A 13,751-nucleotide genomic window follows, 5' to 3' on the forward strand; every position below is an offset into this window, starting at 1 on the left:
GAATTAAAGCCGAGTGAACTTTGGTTTCTAGCGTTGAGCGTAAATCCTTTTCAAAAATCTGAGGATGTTCACTTCCCTGTTGTTGGGCGTCGACAGTGTTGTAAAAAAAAAAAAAAAAAAAAAAAAAAAAAAAAAAAAAGGAGGGACGAGGGGTTGGCGGCGGCGGCGAGCCGGCCTCCCGAGTCCGTTATGTGCTACATGTTGAGCGGGCCACGCCGCTCCTTTTTTGGACTACATGAAGAGCTGCACTCCAGTTCAGTTTGGTTTCTTCTTCTTCTTCTTCTTCTTCAAGTAGCAAAACGCAAATAAATAGAAAGCTCCCACCTCTAGCTGTCCCTTTTAAACACACACACACACACACACACACACAAACACACACTCATATAGTCACATGCACACTGAGGTAACCGTTGTGAAAAATATACAAAAAAATGCCCTTTTTTGTTTCATTTAAATTAAGTAGGCATCAGAAAAAGGACACAGACACACTTTAGGGAAGCCGTCAAGCAGAGTTGAAATAAAGCTCTTTTTTCTTTTTTGCTAAATTAACAAATTGTATGTGCCGTACTTTGGCAAGTTCTTCAACCCTTTTTTGAGATTTTCTTTTTTTTTAAACCTGCTATATTGGTTTCTAAATTTAAATAGATAAAACCCTGAAGAGTGGACGCCCCTGGTTCTATAAGTCAGAGGCTGCAGGACAGATATTAGAGGCATAGAGAGAGAGAGTGACTATCTACACAGAAATGGCCACAGTGAGAAGAAAAACCAAAAATAAAATAAAACAGCAACAGAAAAAAGTTTTTACATTGATTTCACCGCGTCAGTGTAACCATCCCTTCCACTTATTGCTTTTGAAGACAACAAATAAAAAGTATAATAAATTAAGGAGGTTATATAACAACTAATTAATCAAAAAACAAAAAGACATTTGAAAATGTAGACCAAATAATACAACAACAATAATAGTGATAGCATTATATTAATTACATTAAAGGTAAGTTATGGGTAGATGATTGTCTCTAAGTAACGCTGAAACTGCTAAGTAGTCATGGGACAGTGTCTCTTGAGCCCTGAGTACGTGAGTCCCTGATGAACCTGGTGCGATCATGATGTCACTCCTGATGACAACCAGGTGGATAATTATTTATTTACAGCTGTTGCTCCTGGCAACCCAGTCCTCGAGCCATGCAGTCCTGACTCTGTGTCCCGTTGGGTTTAAAGGTCACTTAAGCGTGATCCTCTGACTCCTGCTTGATGGTGACTTTGGCAGGAAGCGGCAGGATGGGGCTGCTGCGCCGCATCTTGATGACCGACGTCTCATTCGGGGACTCGTACGCACCGTAACCCGCAGACAGAAGCTCAGTGGAGCCGCCCTTGTGGTGAGGATGGAAGTGGGAGGACTTAAGGTCGGACTCCCCCCACAGCATCCCCAAGACCTGCTTCTCCAACATGGCCTCCACCTCCACCCCTCCCTGCAGCTGCTCCAGCCGCTCGGCGTGCTCGCTGACGTCGAAGCGCTCGATCTCTTCGTTGGCGCGCTGCACCTCGTCCAGGGCGGCCTGGCTGGAGATAGCGGGGCTGCCCGGGCTGGAGTTAGCCGCCATGCAGTAGCCCTTCAGGTGAAGCCGCAGGCTGCACAGGTGGATGTAGTGGCGGTGGCAGTGGGGGCATTTGTGCGGACGCTCGCGGGAGTGCAAGCGCTTGTGCAACTTGAGGTGGACGAACTGGGTGAACTTGGCCGGGCAGAGTTTGCAGTGGTAGGGCTTTTCCCCTGAGTGCAGGCGCAGGTGAGTCTTCAGGTTGCTGGTGCTGCTGAAGCGCTTGTGACAAACCTGGAAGAGAAGAGGCAACGAAAGAGACGAGGTCAACAGCTGGTAGCAACCAATTAACCATCACATCTGGTTATCAAGACATCGGTTTAGGATTTAAGCATTGTTGCTCACCTGGCATTCATGTGGCTTTTCCCCAGTGTGGACCAGGAAGTGCTTCTGCAGGTGAGCGAGCTGGGTGAAGCCTTTGTTACAGGTCTGACATTTGAAAGGTCTCTCTCCACTGTGGACACGAAGATGAACCTGCAGGACAGAGAAGAAGAAAAAGACGATTGCTTAGACACGTTCAGATATAATCCGTGAAGCTCTGCAGCCTAATAATGAAGGAATGGAATGATAACAAGGCAGACATGATGCCGAGACTCAAACAACTCACCTTCAGGTTCGACAGCTGTCCGAAGGTCTTGCTGCACACGTTGCACTCGTACTTGATTTTGCCGTTCTGCTTCTTCAGGGGGTACGGCAGCGCCTTGTAGCCCGCTGAGCCCACGCCACGCTTCACCTTGGTCAGGTTGATGGCCTCGTCATCGGAGCAAGGCTCGCCGGCGTTACCAAGGAGGGCTGAGGTAGGCTTGGTGGGCACCCGCTCGTTGGGAGGTGACGTGCCTGCTGTCGGGGAGCCGCTGGAGGGAGCGTGGGCGGGTCCGCGTGGGTGCCCAGAGTACGGGTGGTGAGGCCCCGCTTTGTCCTTCAGAGCGGTGGCAGCTGAGAAGGCACTGGTGGGCCCGGGAAGGAGGAAGTCTCTGTGGGCAGAGATGGAGGAGGGGTGGACGGGGTCAGTCATTTGGAAGCGCCTCCCTGCTGTGTCGGAGGGCAGGAGGGGCACGTGAGGGGGCAGGAGGCCGTTGTAGAAGGGGTAAATCCTGGGGAACATTCCTCCGATGGTGGGTACACCACCGCCAGGCAAAGGGTAGTGATGGGGCAGCAGGTAGCGTGAGTACGGGGCACCTGTGGGGTAGAAGGATGAAGAGAGAGGGGCAGATGGCGGGGAGTAACCGGGATAGGAACCAAGTCCGGCGGGGTAGAAAGAAGCTGGGGCAGGACCTGAGGGGCTCCCCTGAGGGCTGCTGTCTGGGCTGCTCCTCGCTGACGGGCTGGGTGTTGCTGATGACTGGTTGCCAGGTGAACGGGCGTAACCGAGCTGGCCAGGTTTGTGGCTAAGGAAGTCTTCAGAGATGTGTGGGTGTGGCCTGAGAGCCGGGTACAGGGCACGAGGGTACAAGGGGCGCTCGGGGCTGTCGGCGCAGCGCGGGCGGGTGGGAAGCGGCCGGCTGGGCTCCCTTTTCGTAGACGATGAAGAACTGCTGTTGGTGCCGCGCAGTATGGACAGGACGCTGTGTTCCCTCTTGGGCGGCGGCGTGGGGGTCACCGCGATGGGAGACGGGCTGGAGGCTTCGACCAAGCGCTCCTCACTGCTCACCTGCTGCTGCTTGACCTCCCACAGCGACTGCTCTGCAGAGACACACAGACACAAAGGGGGTCAGCGGGAGTTCACCAGATCCAGATAAAGTCCTCCAGGTCCCCCAGGAGGCCCAGACGGAAATTAATATTTTGCCATTTAAAGTAACAATCACGACTTGAACATAAATTCCTTTAAGATTGAGCCTCTATGCATAGAGAGATAACACCTCTGCAGGTCACAGAGTGTGTGAGAGAGTGTGTGTGTGTGAGAGAGTGTGTGTCACAGGGTTAAGGAATACCATTAGTAACTCAGTGGACCAATTAAGGTGACAGATTTGACAAACGAGTGTGAGGGGCAAAGGCGGGGGCTAGAGACAGGAAGTGAGGCGTGACGGCTGCCTTTGGGCAATGTGTGTGTGTGTGTGTGTGTGTGTGTGTTAGTGTGTGTGTTAGTGTGTGTCTATAAAATCAAGATAAAAATCAAACTGGTGGCAGACGGACGGGGCTGATGGAAGGTTTCCTGCTGAAGATATGCTCTGAAAAAAAGCTTGGCCTCCACCTGCCCTCCACACACACACACACACACACACACACACACACACACACACACACACACACACACACTTTTGATCAAGCTCCGCTCTCTCCAGGTTTTTTTTTTTTCTCCCTGACCGTTCGCTATTGTTTCCGGGTCAGAGGTCAGATTAGAGAGCTTCCTCCCTCAGTCACTCACACCTACTGTCTCCTCTGCATGATGAAAGAGTGGATTAGGAGGAGACACACACACACACACACACACACACTCTCTAAAAGCCTCGGGTAGTCACATTTGGGCTGTTTAATGGCCACAGACGGGCCTTTAAAGCGCCGCTCTGTATTATCTATAAGCTCATTTACGGCCCAGTCAACTTTTTACCATGAGGTCGCTCAGAGGGGAGTGTGTGTGTGTGTGTGAGTGTGTGTGTGTGTGAGTGTGTGTGTGTGTGTGTGAGAGAGAGATGGAGGTTGTCAAAGTTAATCCTGAGTGCCAGCACTGATGAAATTTGTTTGACTCCCCCTGATTCACCCCCTCACACACACACACACACACACACACACACAGTCGGTGACCCTTGCATCAGTTGTATAGTGGCAGTGTGTAAACATTGAGGTTATCAGTTAGCCTTCCTCCTCCTCCTCCTCCTCCTCCTCTTCTAGAAAACAAACAGGGACGCCATCTTGCAGATATCAATCTGTCAGCACGGCCCTTCTGCCAGGAAGTTCAAGTAGTCAACAGAGGGGAGGGGAGGGAGGTGCAGCTCTACCTCCACTCCTCCCTCCTCCACCTTCTTTCTGCTCCTTTTAAGTGGCAAATATATCAGGGCAAATGGCCGACACACACACACACACACACACACACACACACACACACACACACACACACACACACACACTATGTGTGAGCTAGCATGTGTTTGAGATAAAAAGAGTGGGTGTCAATGTGCTGGCATGTCACGCTTATGACTGTGTGTGTGTGTGTGAGAGAGACGAGAGTGTTTTTGTCCTCTTTGAACACACCACACACACACACACACACACACACACACACACACACACATACACATGGCTAACAGGTGCTTTCAAGTGCTAACACTTTAAAGAATGCTGAGCGATGGCGACAAAAAGAAAAAAGGAGCGAGAGAAGAAGAAGAAGAAGAAGAAGAAGAGGAGAAAGTGAGGCCCGCGGTGCACGCTCACTCATTTTGCACACACACAGATGTCCACACACACACACACACACACACACACACACACACACACACACGTCTGGTTTTGCTATGACTGCGCTGGAAAGAGTTAAAACCAGAGAGAAAAACACGATAGCAGCAGACATTTCGTTGCACTCGCGGGTTTGGACCGGTGAACTCTGGTGACCCGCTGAGCTGCACCTCCATCCTGAATTTATTCTAATGTTGGACCTGAATGCATCAAACTAAAGAAAAACACGTCGCTGCTGAAAGCGGCAGGATTCAGATTGGATCGAGAAGTTTAAGGTAAACATGTGGAAGCGTTTTTTCAGTCCATTGCACGACTACAAAGATTCACCAGCAGCTTCCTTCTCTTTTACCTTTTGCCCTCGTGACTTCAGGTTTCAGTTTAACGTTACTCAGTCAGACAGATTGTGGTTTTCTTGGTTTTACACAGCCGATGAGATTATTTCAGACTCCGGTGAGCCGCACCAACAGTCAGAGCTTGTACTCATTTTACGAACGTATGATCAGCAGACGGAAAAAAAAAAGAGTCAGTAGAAACTTAAATCTTTGGAGCCTAAAGACGAAACCGCCGAGCCAAGTGCAGGTAAGTGTTTGTGCTGCAGGTGAACGTCGGTGTTCAAGTCACCGGCAGGTCAAGAGGAGCCTGTGGGGCTAAATAACAGAGGAACCTAATTAAAGACAACATATACTGTATATATACTCTCTCTGGGGAGGAGGGGAACCTCCTGCCTCTGTCCCCCAGGTTATGCGCATTCTCCCCTGGGCAGTGGAGTCGCCCAGGCTGGGTGTGCTGGATCCTCTGCCACCTTAACACTGCTATTAGCCTGCAGTCACACCTGGAAACCCCTGAGCTCCCATCACTCTCTTTGTTTCCCTCTGAGCTCGCTCTGCCTTTGATCAGCTCCACTAAAGTGGATAAGTGCAGTTAGTCTCATCAGAGTGTGTGTCGGGGGAAATTTAAACCCAAAAAAAAGAATTTATGGCGTTAGTTTAAAGGTTTAAAAAACAGTTCATACTTTTTTAAAGATGAACTCTGAGAGGACGGACCGATCCGACGCTTACTCTGAAATGTTTTCCTCATAAAAAGGTCAGTGAAGACACGCAGAGTCAGGCAAACACACACCGGCTCTGCTCTTTTTATTGAGGTTGAGCAAGATTGTGTGTCTGAGTGTGTGTGTGTGTGTGTGTGTGTGTGAGCTTTCATGTTAAAAGCGGGTCTTTAAGTGTGTAAGACTGTGGCATTAGGGGCCATATCCCCCCTGTCTGTGTAATTACACTGTCACTGGCACACACACACACACACACACACAAATACAACGATGGCACTGACAGAGATGAAAGGTTGTTGGGTTTGTAGTCTTATGTGTGTGTGTGTGTGTGTGTGTGTGTGTGTGTGTGTGTGTGTGTGTGTGTGTGAGATAATGACAGGCTAACATTCAGAGAGGAAGGAGACACCGCTACACTCAAAGACACTGTTAGGCTTTAAGAGCGGCGACAGGACACACTCAAGACACACACGCACACACACACACACACACACACACCTACAATATTGATCTCTGCTGCCAAACAACTCGTTTTATTTTCCATTATATAGATTTTTAATTTAATTCTAATATCCGACTCTTCCTAATTAAAAGATGAACAAACTTACTGAGTTTCTGCATCATCAGCTCTCCGGATGGCGGGTAGTGAAGGCGCCGGGCGAAGTTGTGGCAGTACCAGACGAGCAGCTCGGCGCCGGCCGGGACGGGCTTCACCGTGTAGAAGTAAATCTCCATGCCGTTCTGACACGCGGCCAGGTTCTGCTCGGCCGCCGAGTGGGCCGGGTTCACGTACCGCATCCAGTTAGAGCGAGTCTCGTCCAGGCCGTCGACGAAGTGATGGAACTCCTCGTCCTCGTAGATCTGCAGCGAGAAAAGATTTTGAAGTTTGGTCAGATTTTTTTTTTTTAACTCTTTTATCTTTACTAGAAGTTTGTATTGAATATTATTGTAAATCAATTGATGAGTTAATGAAGAGTTTGACTGTCTGAATAACTGCAGTAAATTTAATATAAGCTTCTCCTCTCATCTCTCCCTCCGTCCCTCCATCACTTCGTTCCTCACCATGTTGCTCTCTTCACCTCCTTCAGACGGACGAACAGACAGACAGACGGAGCCGCGGAGGAGGAGATCCTCTTTTATATTGAAAAGAGAAAGGAAGGACCAACTCATTTTCTCTCTCTCCTCCCCCTCGCTCGCTCTCTCTCTCTGCCTCGATCGCTCATTTCTCTCGACTCAGCCTATGTGTGTGTGTGTGTGTGTGTGAGAAAGTGAGATATGAGCATGAATGGAACACCTTTTTGACTTTGTCTGCTTGTGGTTTGAGGCACAGTGACTCTCTGCTCATGCAAGTCACACACACCACACCACAGCACACACACACACACACACACACACACACACACTGTAGGCGTTGGTCAGGTACGTGGTTTGTGAGCTGATGTGTGTTACCGGTAGTGATGATAGTGCATTCTGCTGAACGGTGTGTGTATGGCAGAGAGTGTGTGTGTGTGTGTGTGTGTGTGTGTGTGGACTTACAGGAACCACACACACCGTGACATGTTATTTATGTTAAGGTGACATCACATCCCCATTTCTCTTCACACACACAGAAAAACAGCCTGCCCAGTTTCCTGTTCCACTGACTGACTTTAGACGTGTGTGACGTCAGAGGAAGGGGTCCCTCCGGCTTCTGAGGAAGTGTGTGTGTGTGTGTGTGTGTGTGTACGTGTGTGTGTACTTACTCTCCAGAAGTATTTGCGGTTGGCATCTTTGGGGACGCTGTCGGCCGTGTAGATCTCGCCCACGAGGGGGCCGAAGCGAGTTCCTTTTGGGATGTACTCCCTGCTGCACACGCCGACCACCTGCACGGAGACACGCACGCAACAGGTTAGACAAAAGATCGAAGAGGCCTTTGATGTGGATCCTGTGTGTGTGTGTGTGTGTGTTAGTGTGTGTGTGTGTGTGAATTTAACTGCTTCAAACTCTGGATTGTGACCTGTTAAGAAGCGAGTATTTTGCGTGTAATCATGTAAAGACACCGGGCGTTTTTAACCACAAGGCTTGCTGTATAGGTGCTGAGTGTGTGTGTGTGTGTGTGTGTGTGTGTGTGTGTGTTTTCACGCCGTTTTGCACATCCATCAGCGATATGTGTCATTAAGTCTAATTAAGTCTTATTGCATGCACAGATACAGACACGCTATCAACCAGTTGTCAACACGGATGATGATTAATGAACCTCCGCTTCACGCCTCGCTTCACTCGGGAGTGTGTGTGCGCGCGTGGCAGAAGAAGAAGAAGAAAAAAAAAGCAACTGTACAATCTCTTCTTTCATATCTTTCTCTCTCTCTCTCGTCACACCTCCACTCTTTGCCACATCAAAACCAAACTGCTACGACTTCAGACGCTTTGGGGTGGGGGTGGGACACACACACACACACACACACACACACACACACACACACACACATCCAGATACTCAAAAGAGAAATGATAATCTTCTGTTTCGCGTCTGATTCAAAGAACAAAAAAAATGCGGGGAGGAGGAGGAAGAAGAAGAGGAAGAAGAAGAAGAAGAGAAAAGAAAAGGATTATGTGGCGGCTAGACGTCAGGCTCCAGCCGCGGATGGCAGAGACACACACACACACATTTTGTTCATGCATAACACACACACACACACACACGTCTTTCCCAAACCCCCGGTGACACGGGAAATCCCCCTTTCCCCTGTTTCCCTCTATAGGAGAGCAGACATACGTGTGTTAATGTGTGTGCACGAGTTTTCAACTGATTAACAGACTTTTACAATGCCCTCTGCCTTTCTGTGAACCAAAACTCTATCTGCTTTGATCAGCGACAAACTTCCATCCTCCTCAGCCTTTCCCTTCTTCCTCCTCTCTCGGCCCAGATAAATATTGGCTGATAGCCTATCAGCTCGTAAACAAAACTTCTCTCTCTCTCTCTCTCTCTGCCGGCGTTGATAAGCCCCTGATGAGAAAATCCATGCGATCACGCTGCTTTTTAAAGTTTGCAGACAAACTCACAGGGTGTGAAATTGCCACAACCTTTTGGCCTGAAGTCACGCACCTCGACGTGTTTCTGACAAACACCGCACAGATCCATAGATCCATAACCGAATGTGCCACGACCTTAAAACCTTTTTTTGCAGAATGACGACAAACTTTTCAACTTTCAGAAGCGCACACACCCTTTGTTTTTCACTTTTTCTGCCTCTGCGCGTTCCCGCCCTGTTATCTCGCTTCAGTTTCAACCTTCAACGGTTTAACATTTTGACTTTTTCACCTCCAGTTCAATCGATGACTTTGTCACGACATTCACAGAAGAAACGTGTCAGCGAATCAAATCTAATCTGCCATTAAAGCTGCAGTGTGTGTGCGGCTATCATCGGCATTAACGAACAGAAATCTCACAGGCTGCTGCTGATTTCATATCTGCAGCTTCCGAGGGGCCAAAGGTCACGTCACAGCCTCTTAAATAATCAGGAGCTGATTAACGAGACGTGCTGAACGCCGCCCCCTGCCAGCACGGACAGGTACTGCAGCCGGTCTAATGACTAAAATGAAGTCTGCATGAAGTCATCACACTTTCCTCGGATGATGACTGAGCTTTCATGGATGGATGCGAGCCGATAAAGTGGCAGTGCAACACACAGCTAAAGTTACAGTGTGTGTGTCTGTGTTTAAAATTGGCTTCAGGCTTTTCACACACCCACTCACTCACACACTTTACAGAGAGGAATCTGTGTGTGTGTGTGTGTGTGTGTGTGTGTGAGGTTTTTTTTACGGCGAGACACGACCCCCCTCTTCATTACGTGACCCGCGTCTGACTCACGCGTGTGTGCAGACGGCTTTCTCCGCCTGAGTGTGTGTGTGTGAAAAAAAATTGGAGAAAGTTTGCAAGTCTGCCAACATGTCTGCGTGTGTGTGAGTGTGTGTCTGACCTCTTTGCTGTCAGCCAGGTGTTTGAAGGCCAGGTTTCGGGGCAGCGACGCCTCGGCTCTGGTTGTCGTCGTCACGGCGTCACCGTCTGGTCCCGCCTCCCACGCCGTGTCCTTGACGATGTACGTGCACTTCTCCTCGAACTCCGCCTCCGTCCACCGGGTCATGTCTGCCTCCTCCACGTCCATCTCCATGTCGACGTCCGTGTCTGCCGTGGTCTCGTCTGAGCTGGTAGTGCTGGTGGCGTTGGATGAAGCCATCTTGGCCTCGTGGTGCGTGCCGTCCTGCTCCATGGTGTGCGCCCCCTCACTGGTCAACATGGCCGAGCTATGAGAGGTCGCCTGGTGGGAAGAAGAGAGAGGTGATTATTAGATTTAATACTCAAACATTTCCACTGACGAACACTTCAAGAACTTTAGATTTGATGGAAAGAAAGGAAGAAAGACGAGTGGAAGGAAGGAGGGAGGAAGAAAGATGAGAGATGAGAAAGATGAGAAGAGAGAGAGAAAGAGAAAGACAGAAAAACATGAAAGCGGAGACAGGCCGTGGACCGAGTGGAAAAAAAATAAATAACAGAGGGAAGAAAAAGATTTTTTTAAAAAAGAGGAAATAAAGAGAGGAGATAAAAACAGACAGATGAAGGGATGGAGGAGGAGAGAAAGAAGAGAGGAAGAGCTGTGATTGTATCGTGTGGGGTGACTCAGTGAGGGGGGGGGCTGACTAATGCTGCTGTCACACACACACACACACACACACACACACACACACACACACACACACACACACACACACACACACAGGAAACAGTTTATCTTGTCAACAGAAATCGTGAACGAAAATTTGGGAAACAATTATTAAAGTATTTTCTTTAATATGATCATTTTTTCACCTCCTCTCTTCTCCTCCTCCATCCTCACGTGTAACAAGATATATCGTCTGTTTACGTCTCCCATCTCCGAAAATTAATTTCACTTGATTGATTTCTCTCTCATCTTTCCCGTCTATTAAAACCACAAGGTGAAATTTACACTGAGTCAGGCCGAGATAAGAGACTGTGATCAAAGAGGGAATAAAGAGGAACCGAGAGAGGAACTCAACACGTGTCTCGTGTGGAGCGACCAAATAAAACCAACGCTCTTCATGTCAGACCTTTTTCAAGCAGGAGAAGGGTTGAAGTGACGTTTTGTTAAATGTTAAAATCTTCAGAAAATCAGAAAATCACCAGCTACAAAACAAAAACAAAGTCTGATTCATTTATTCTTTCTTTCTTTCTTTCTTTCTTTCTTTCTTTTTTTCTTTCCTCTCCTTCAGACAAACTTTTCACGTTCCCTTTCCTTTTTTGTCCCCTTTTCTCCGTGTTTGACGACTTTTTACACACTAAAAGAATCAAAATGTAACTCAACAATGTGTTATGATCCTAAAATCTCCTCTGTCTCCTCCTCCACCTCCTCCTCCTCCTCCTCCTCCTCCTCCCCGTCTCTTCCTGGGGTTGAAGACAGAGGAAGGAAACGCTGTCTGTGTCTGAATGAAGCTAAAATTGGAAGCAGAGTGGCACTGCAGCGGAACCGGCAAATCATCCCGACTCCCAGCGTGTGTGTGTGTGTGTGTGTGTGTGTGTGTGTGTGTGTGTGCTGGTAATGGATGTGGCGCTGGTGGTGGTGGTGGTGGGTGGATGGAGGGGGTGGATGATGAGGAAGGGAGCGCCAAAACTTTTCCATTTGGGGGGCCACGGCAGAGCAAACAAAACAAAAAAAAAAAACTTCAAACGCGATCCCACCCAAGACACACACACACACACACACACACACACACACACACACACACACAGGGACAAACATGCTGCTCGTCCCACGCAGCCGAGCGGAAAGCTGCAGATCTTCAGTGACCACACTCAGCTCTGTGAATTCTTCTGCAGCCGCAAGAAAGAAAATGATTTCACATCCAACTGGCTCCAGTCACAGCTAACGACTTTTCCTCCAAACAACGGCGACAAACGAGACAAAGAGACGAACACATGTCACCTCAGGTCACTGACGGAGAAAATTCAATATCGTGACGCTTATTTAGAGCAAAAACAACGAGTTTAATAAGTCAGGAGCCTCTTTATCTCTTCGTGTGAAGAAGAATACTGAGGTTTGTTGAGTTCTTGCAAGTCACGGCCGTCTTTATTGTTTTTAAAGTTCAAGAAATTCTCTTGAAATGGTTCAAAAAAACTCCTGAATCATTCAGAAAAGAAAAAGTTACAGCTTCCATCCTCAGGTCAGCAGTGAAACTCATCAGACTGGAGCAAAAGCAAATCCTGAAAATGACATTCAAATCACACAAAACCACAAAATCCATGATTTGACTTGCAAAACCCAAAAATTTTCACCAAGAAAAAAAAAACGTCATTTCACACCCACACCGCGGTTACACCTTTTTTTCCCAAAAGTTTCTGCTCTATTTGCCATTAAAATGAAGCCCATTAAAAAAATTTTAAAAATCACCTGATGGAAAAATAATTTCTCAATATTTCAGCTCTCTCTCTCTCTCTGTCCTCTTTGCATAACAGCTGCAACATCGAAAACTAATAGTGAAACCAAAAAAACCAAGAAACAATTCAGCTCTTGCACATTTAGACCAACTGAGAACACAAAAGCTGAGTCTGCACAGGTCAGAGCAATTTTAAATGTAATAAGCTGAAACAAACAGCAGTCAGGTATCAGAAATTTAAATAATGTGTGAGACTTGTTGGACTTTTTTCTGTTGCACAGCAGGCTGTAAATCCCCCTCAGGGAAACTGAGATTTGTGATTTATGCTCTATATGAATAAAATTTGACTTGACAAACCAAATATAAACTCCAAACTCCCATGACGGGGGGAAAAACACCTTGAAACCCACCACTCCACCCAAAGAGGGGAAAAGCAGCTAAGACAATTTGAACTAATTCAAATAATAAAATGAATAATAATAATAATAAATAATAATAATAATAATAATAATAATAAAAACAGCAGCAGCAGCTCATTAAAATAAAAGAAGTCAGAAATAAACTAATCCCAGACAGAGACGCGCACAAAAAGACAAATTTCTGACATAAAAAGTCGATTAATTTAATTCCAAGAGTCCAGAAAAAGTCTTGAAATGTAAAAGTTACTTACTGTTTTTCTTTGTTATCATAATCCACAAATGTTACCTCAACCTCTAAATTAAAAAAAAAGTCAGAGTCCTCAACATTTCTCCTTCTTCTTCAGTTTTTTTTTTTGGGTGTTACGAGCAGCTCCGTACTCACCGTGTAACTTTGGTCCCATCCACACATAGGGACGACCGGGCAGATCCGCTGTGTGTGTGTGTGTGTCTGAGCAGGCAGTGTGTGTGTCGGACAGGTGCAGGTCCGTCCGTCCGTCCGTCCCCGCTCCCGAGCGCTGATACTCCACACGGGTGCGTGTGTGTGTGTGTGTGTGCGTGTGTGTGTGCGTGTGTGTTGGAGCGTGTGTGTGTCCAACTCGGTGTCCGTCTTTCAATTGACTGACGAAACGAAAACAGCTCCAACTTTAAACCGGGGGACGTCTCTCCGGCTCCAAGCCACGCCCACACAGGTCTTACCCCCTCCGTGTTAGCTCCACCCACTCCCCCCCTCCACCTTCTTTCTTAACGAACACACACACACACACACACACACACACACATTGAAAACACTTCAACTTTTTCTGCATCAAAATCAACTTTTCTTTCAGTCATGATGGTGTGTGTGTGTGTGTGTGTGTGTGTGTGTGTGTGTGT

General features: G+C 47.7%; 1 protein-coding gene across 1 annotated transcript; it reads right to left on the reverse strand.

Annotated features, from left to right (window-relative positions):
- Window positions 1–193: 193 nt before the first annotated feature.
- Window positions 194–13,511, reverse strand: prdm1a (PR domain containing 1a, with ZNF domain). The gene is made up of 7 exons (XM_027287156.1): window positions 13,261–13,511; window positions 9,990–10,328; window positions 7,773–7,892; window positions 6,639–6,891; window positions 2,206–3,281; window positions 1,944–2,072; window positions 194–1,832 (listed from the first exon to the last, which is right to left on the reverse strand). Exons 1-7 carry the CDS (start codon window positions 13,285–13,287, stop codon window positions 1,227–1,229), a joined length of 2,550 nt encoding a protein of 849 aa, XP_027142957.1. The 5' UTR covers window positions 13,288–13,511; the 3' UTR covers window positions 194–1,226.
- Window positions 13,512–13,751: the final 240 nt, after the last annotated feature.

Source organism: Larimichthys crocea, chromosome XIII (genome assembly GCF_000972845.2).
Source record: "Larimichthys crocea isolate SSNF chromosome XIII, L_crocea_2.0, whole genome shotgun sequence".
Classification (NCBI taxonomy): Eukaryota; Metazoa; Chordata; class Actinopteri; family Sciaenidae; genus Larimichthys; species Larimichthys crocea.

Coding starts and splice junctions, on each gene's coding strand:
- prdm1a (XM_027287156.1), bottom strand. CDS start 13,287: ATGTGTGGATGGGACCAAAGTTACACG. Junction 2,073..2,205: donor GACAGCTGTCGAACCTGAAG/GTGAGTTGTTTG, acceptor TCTGTCCTGCAG/GTTCATCTTCGTGTCCACAG. Junction 1,833..1,943: donor AAAAGCCACATGAATGCCAG/GTGAGCAACAAT, acceptor CTTCTCTTCCAG/GTTTGTCACAAGCGCTTCAG.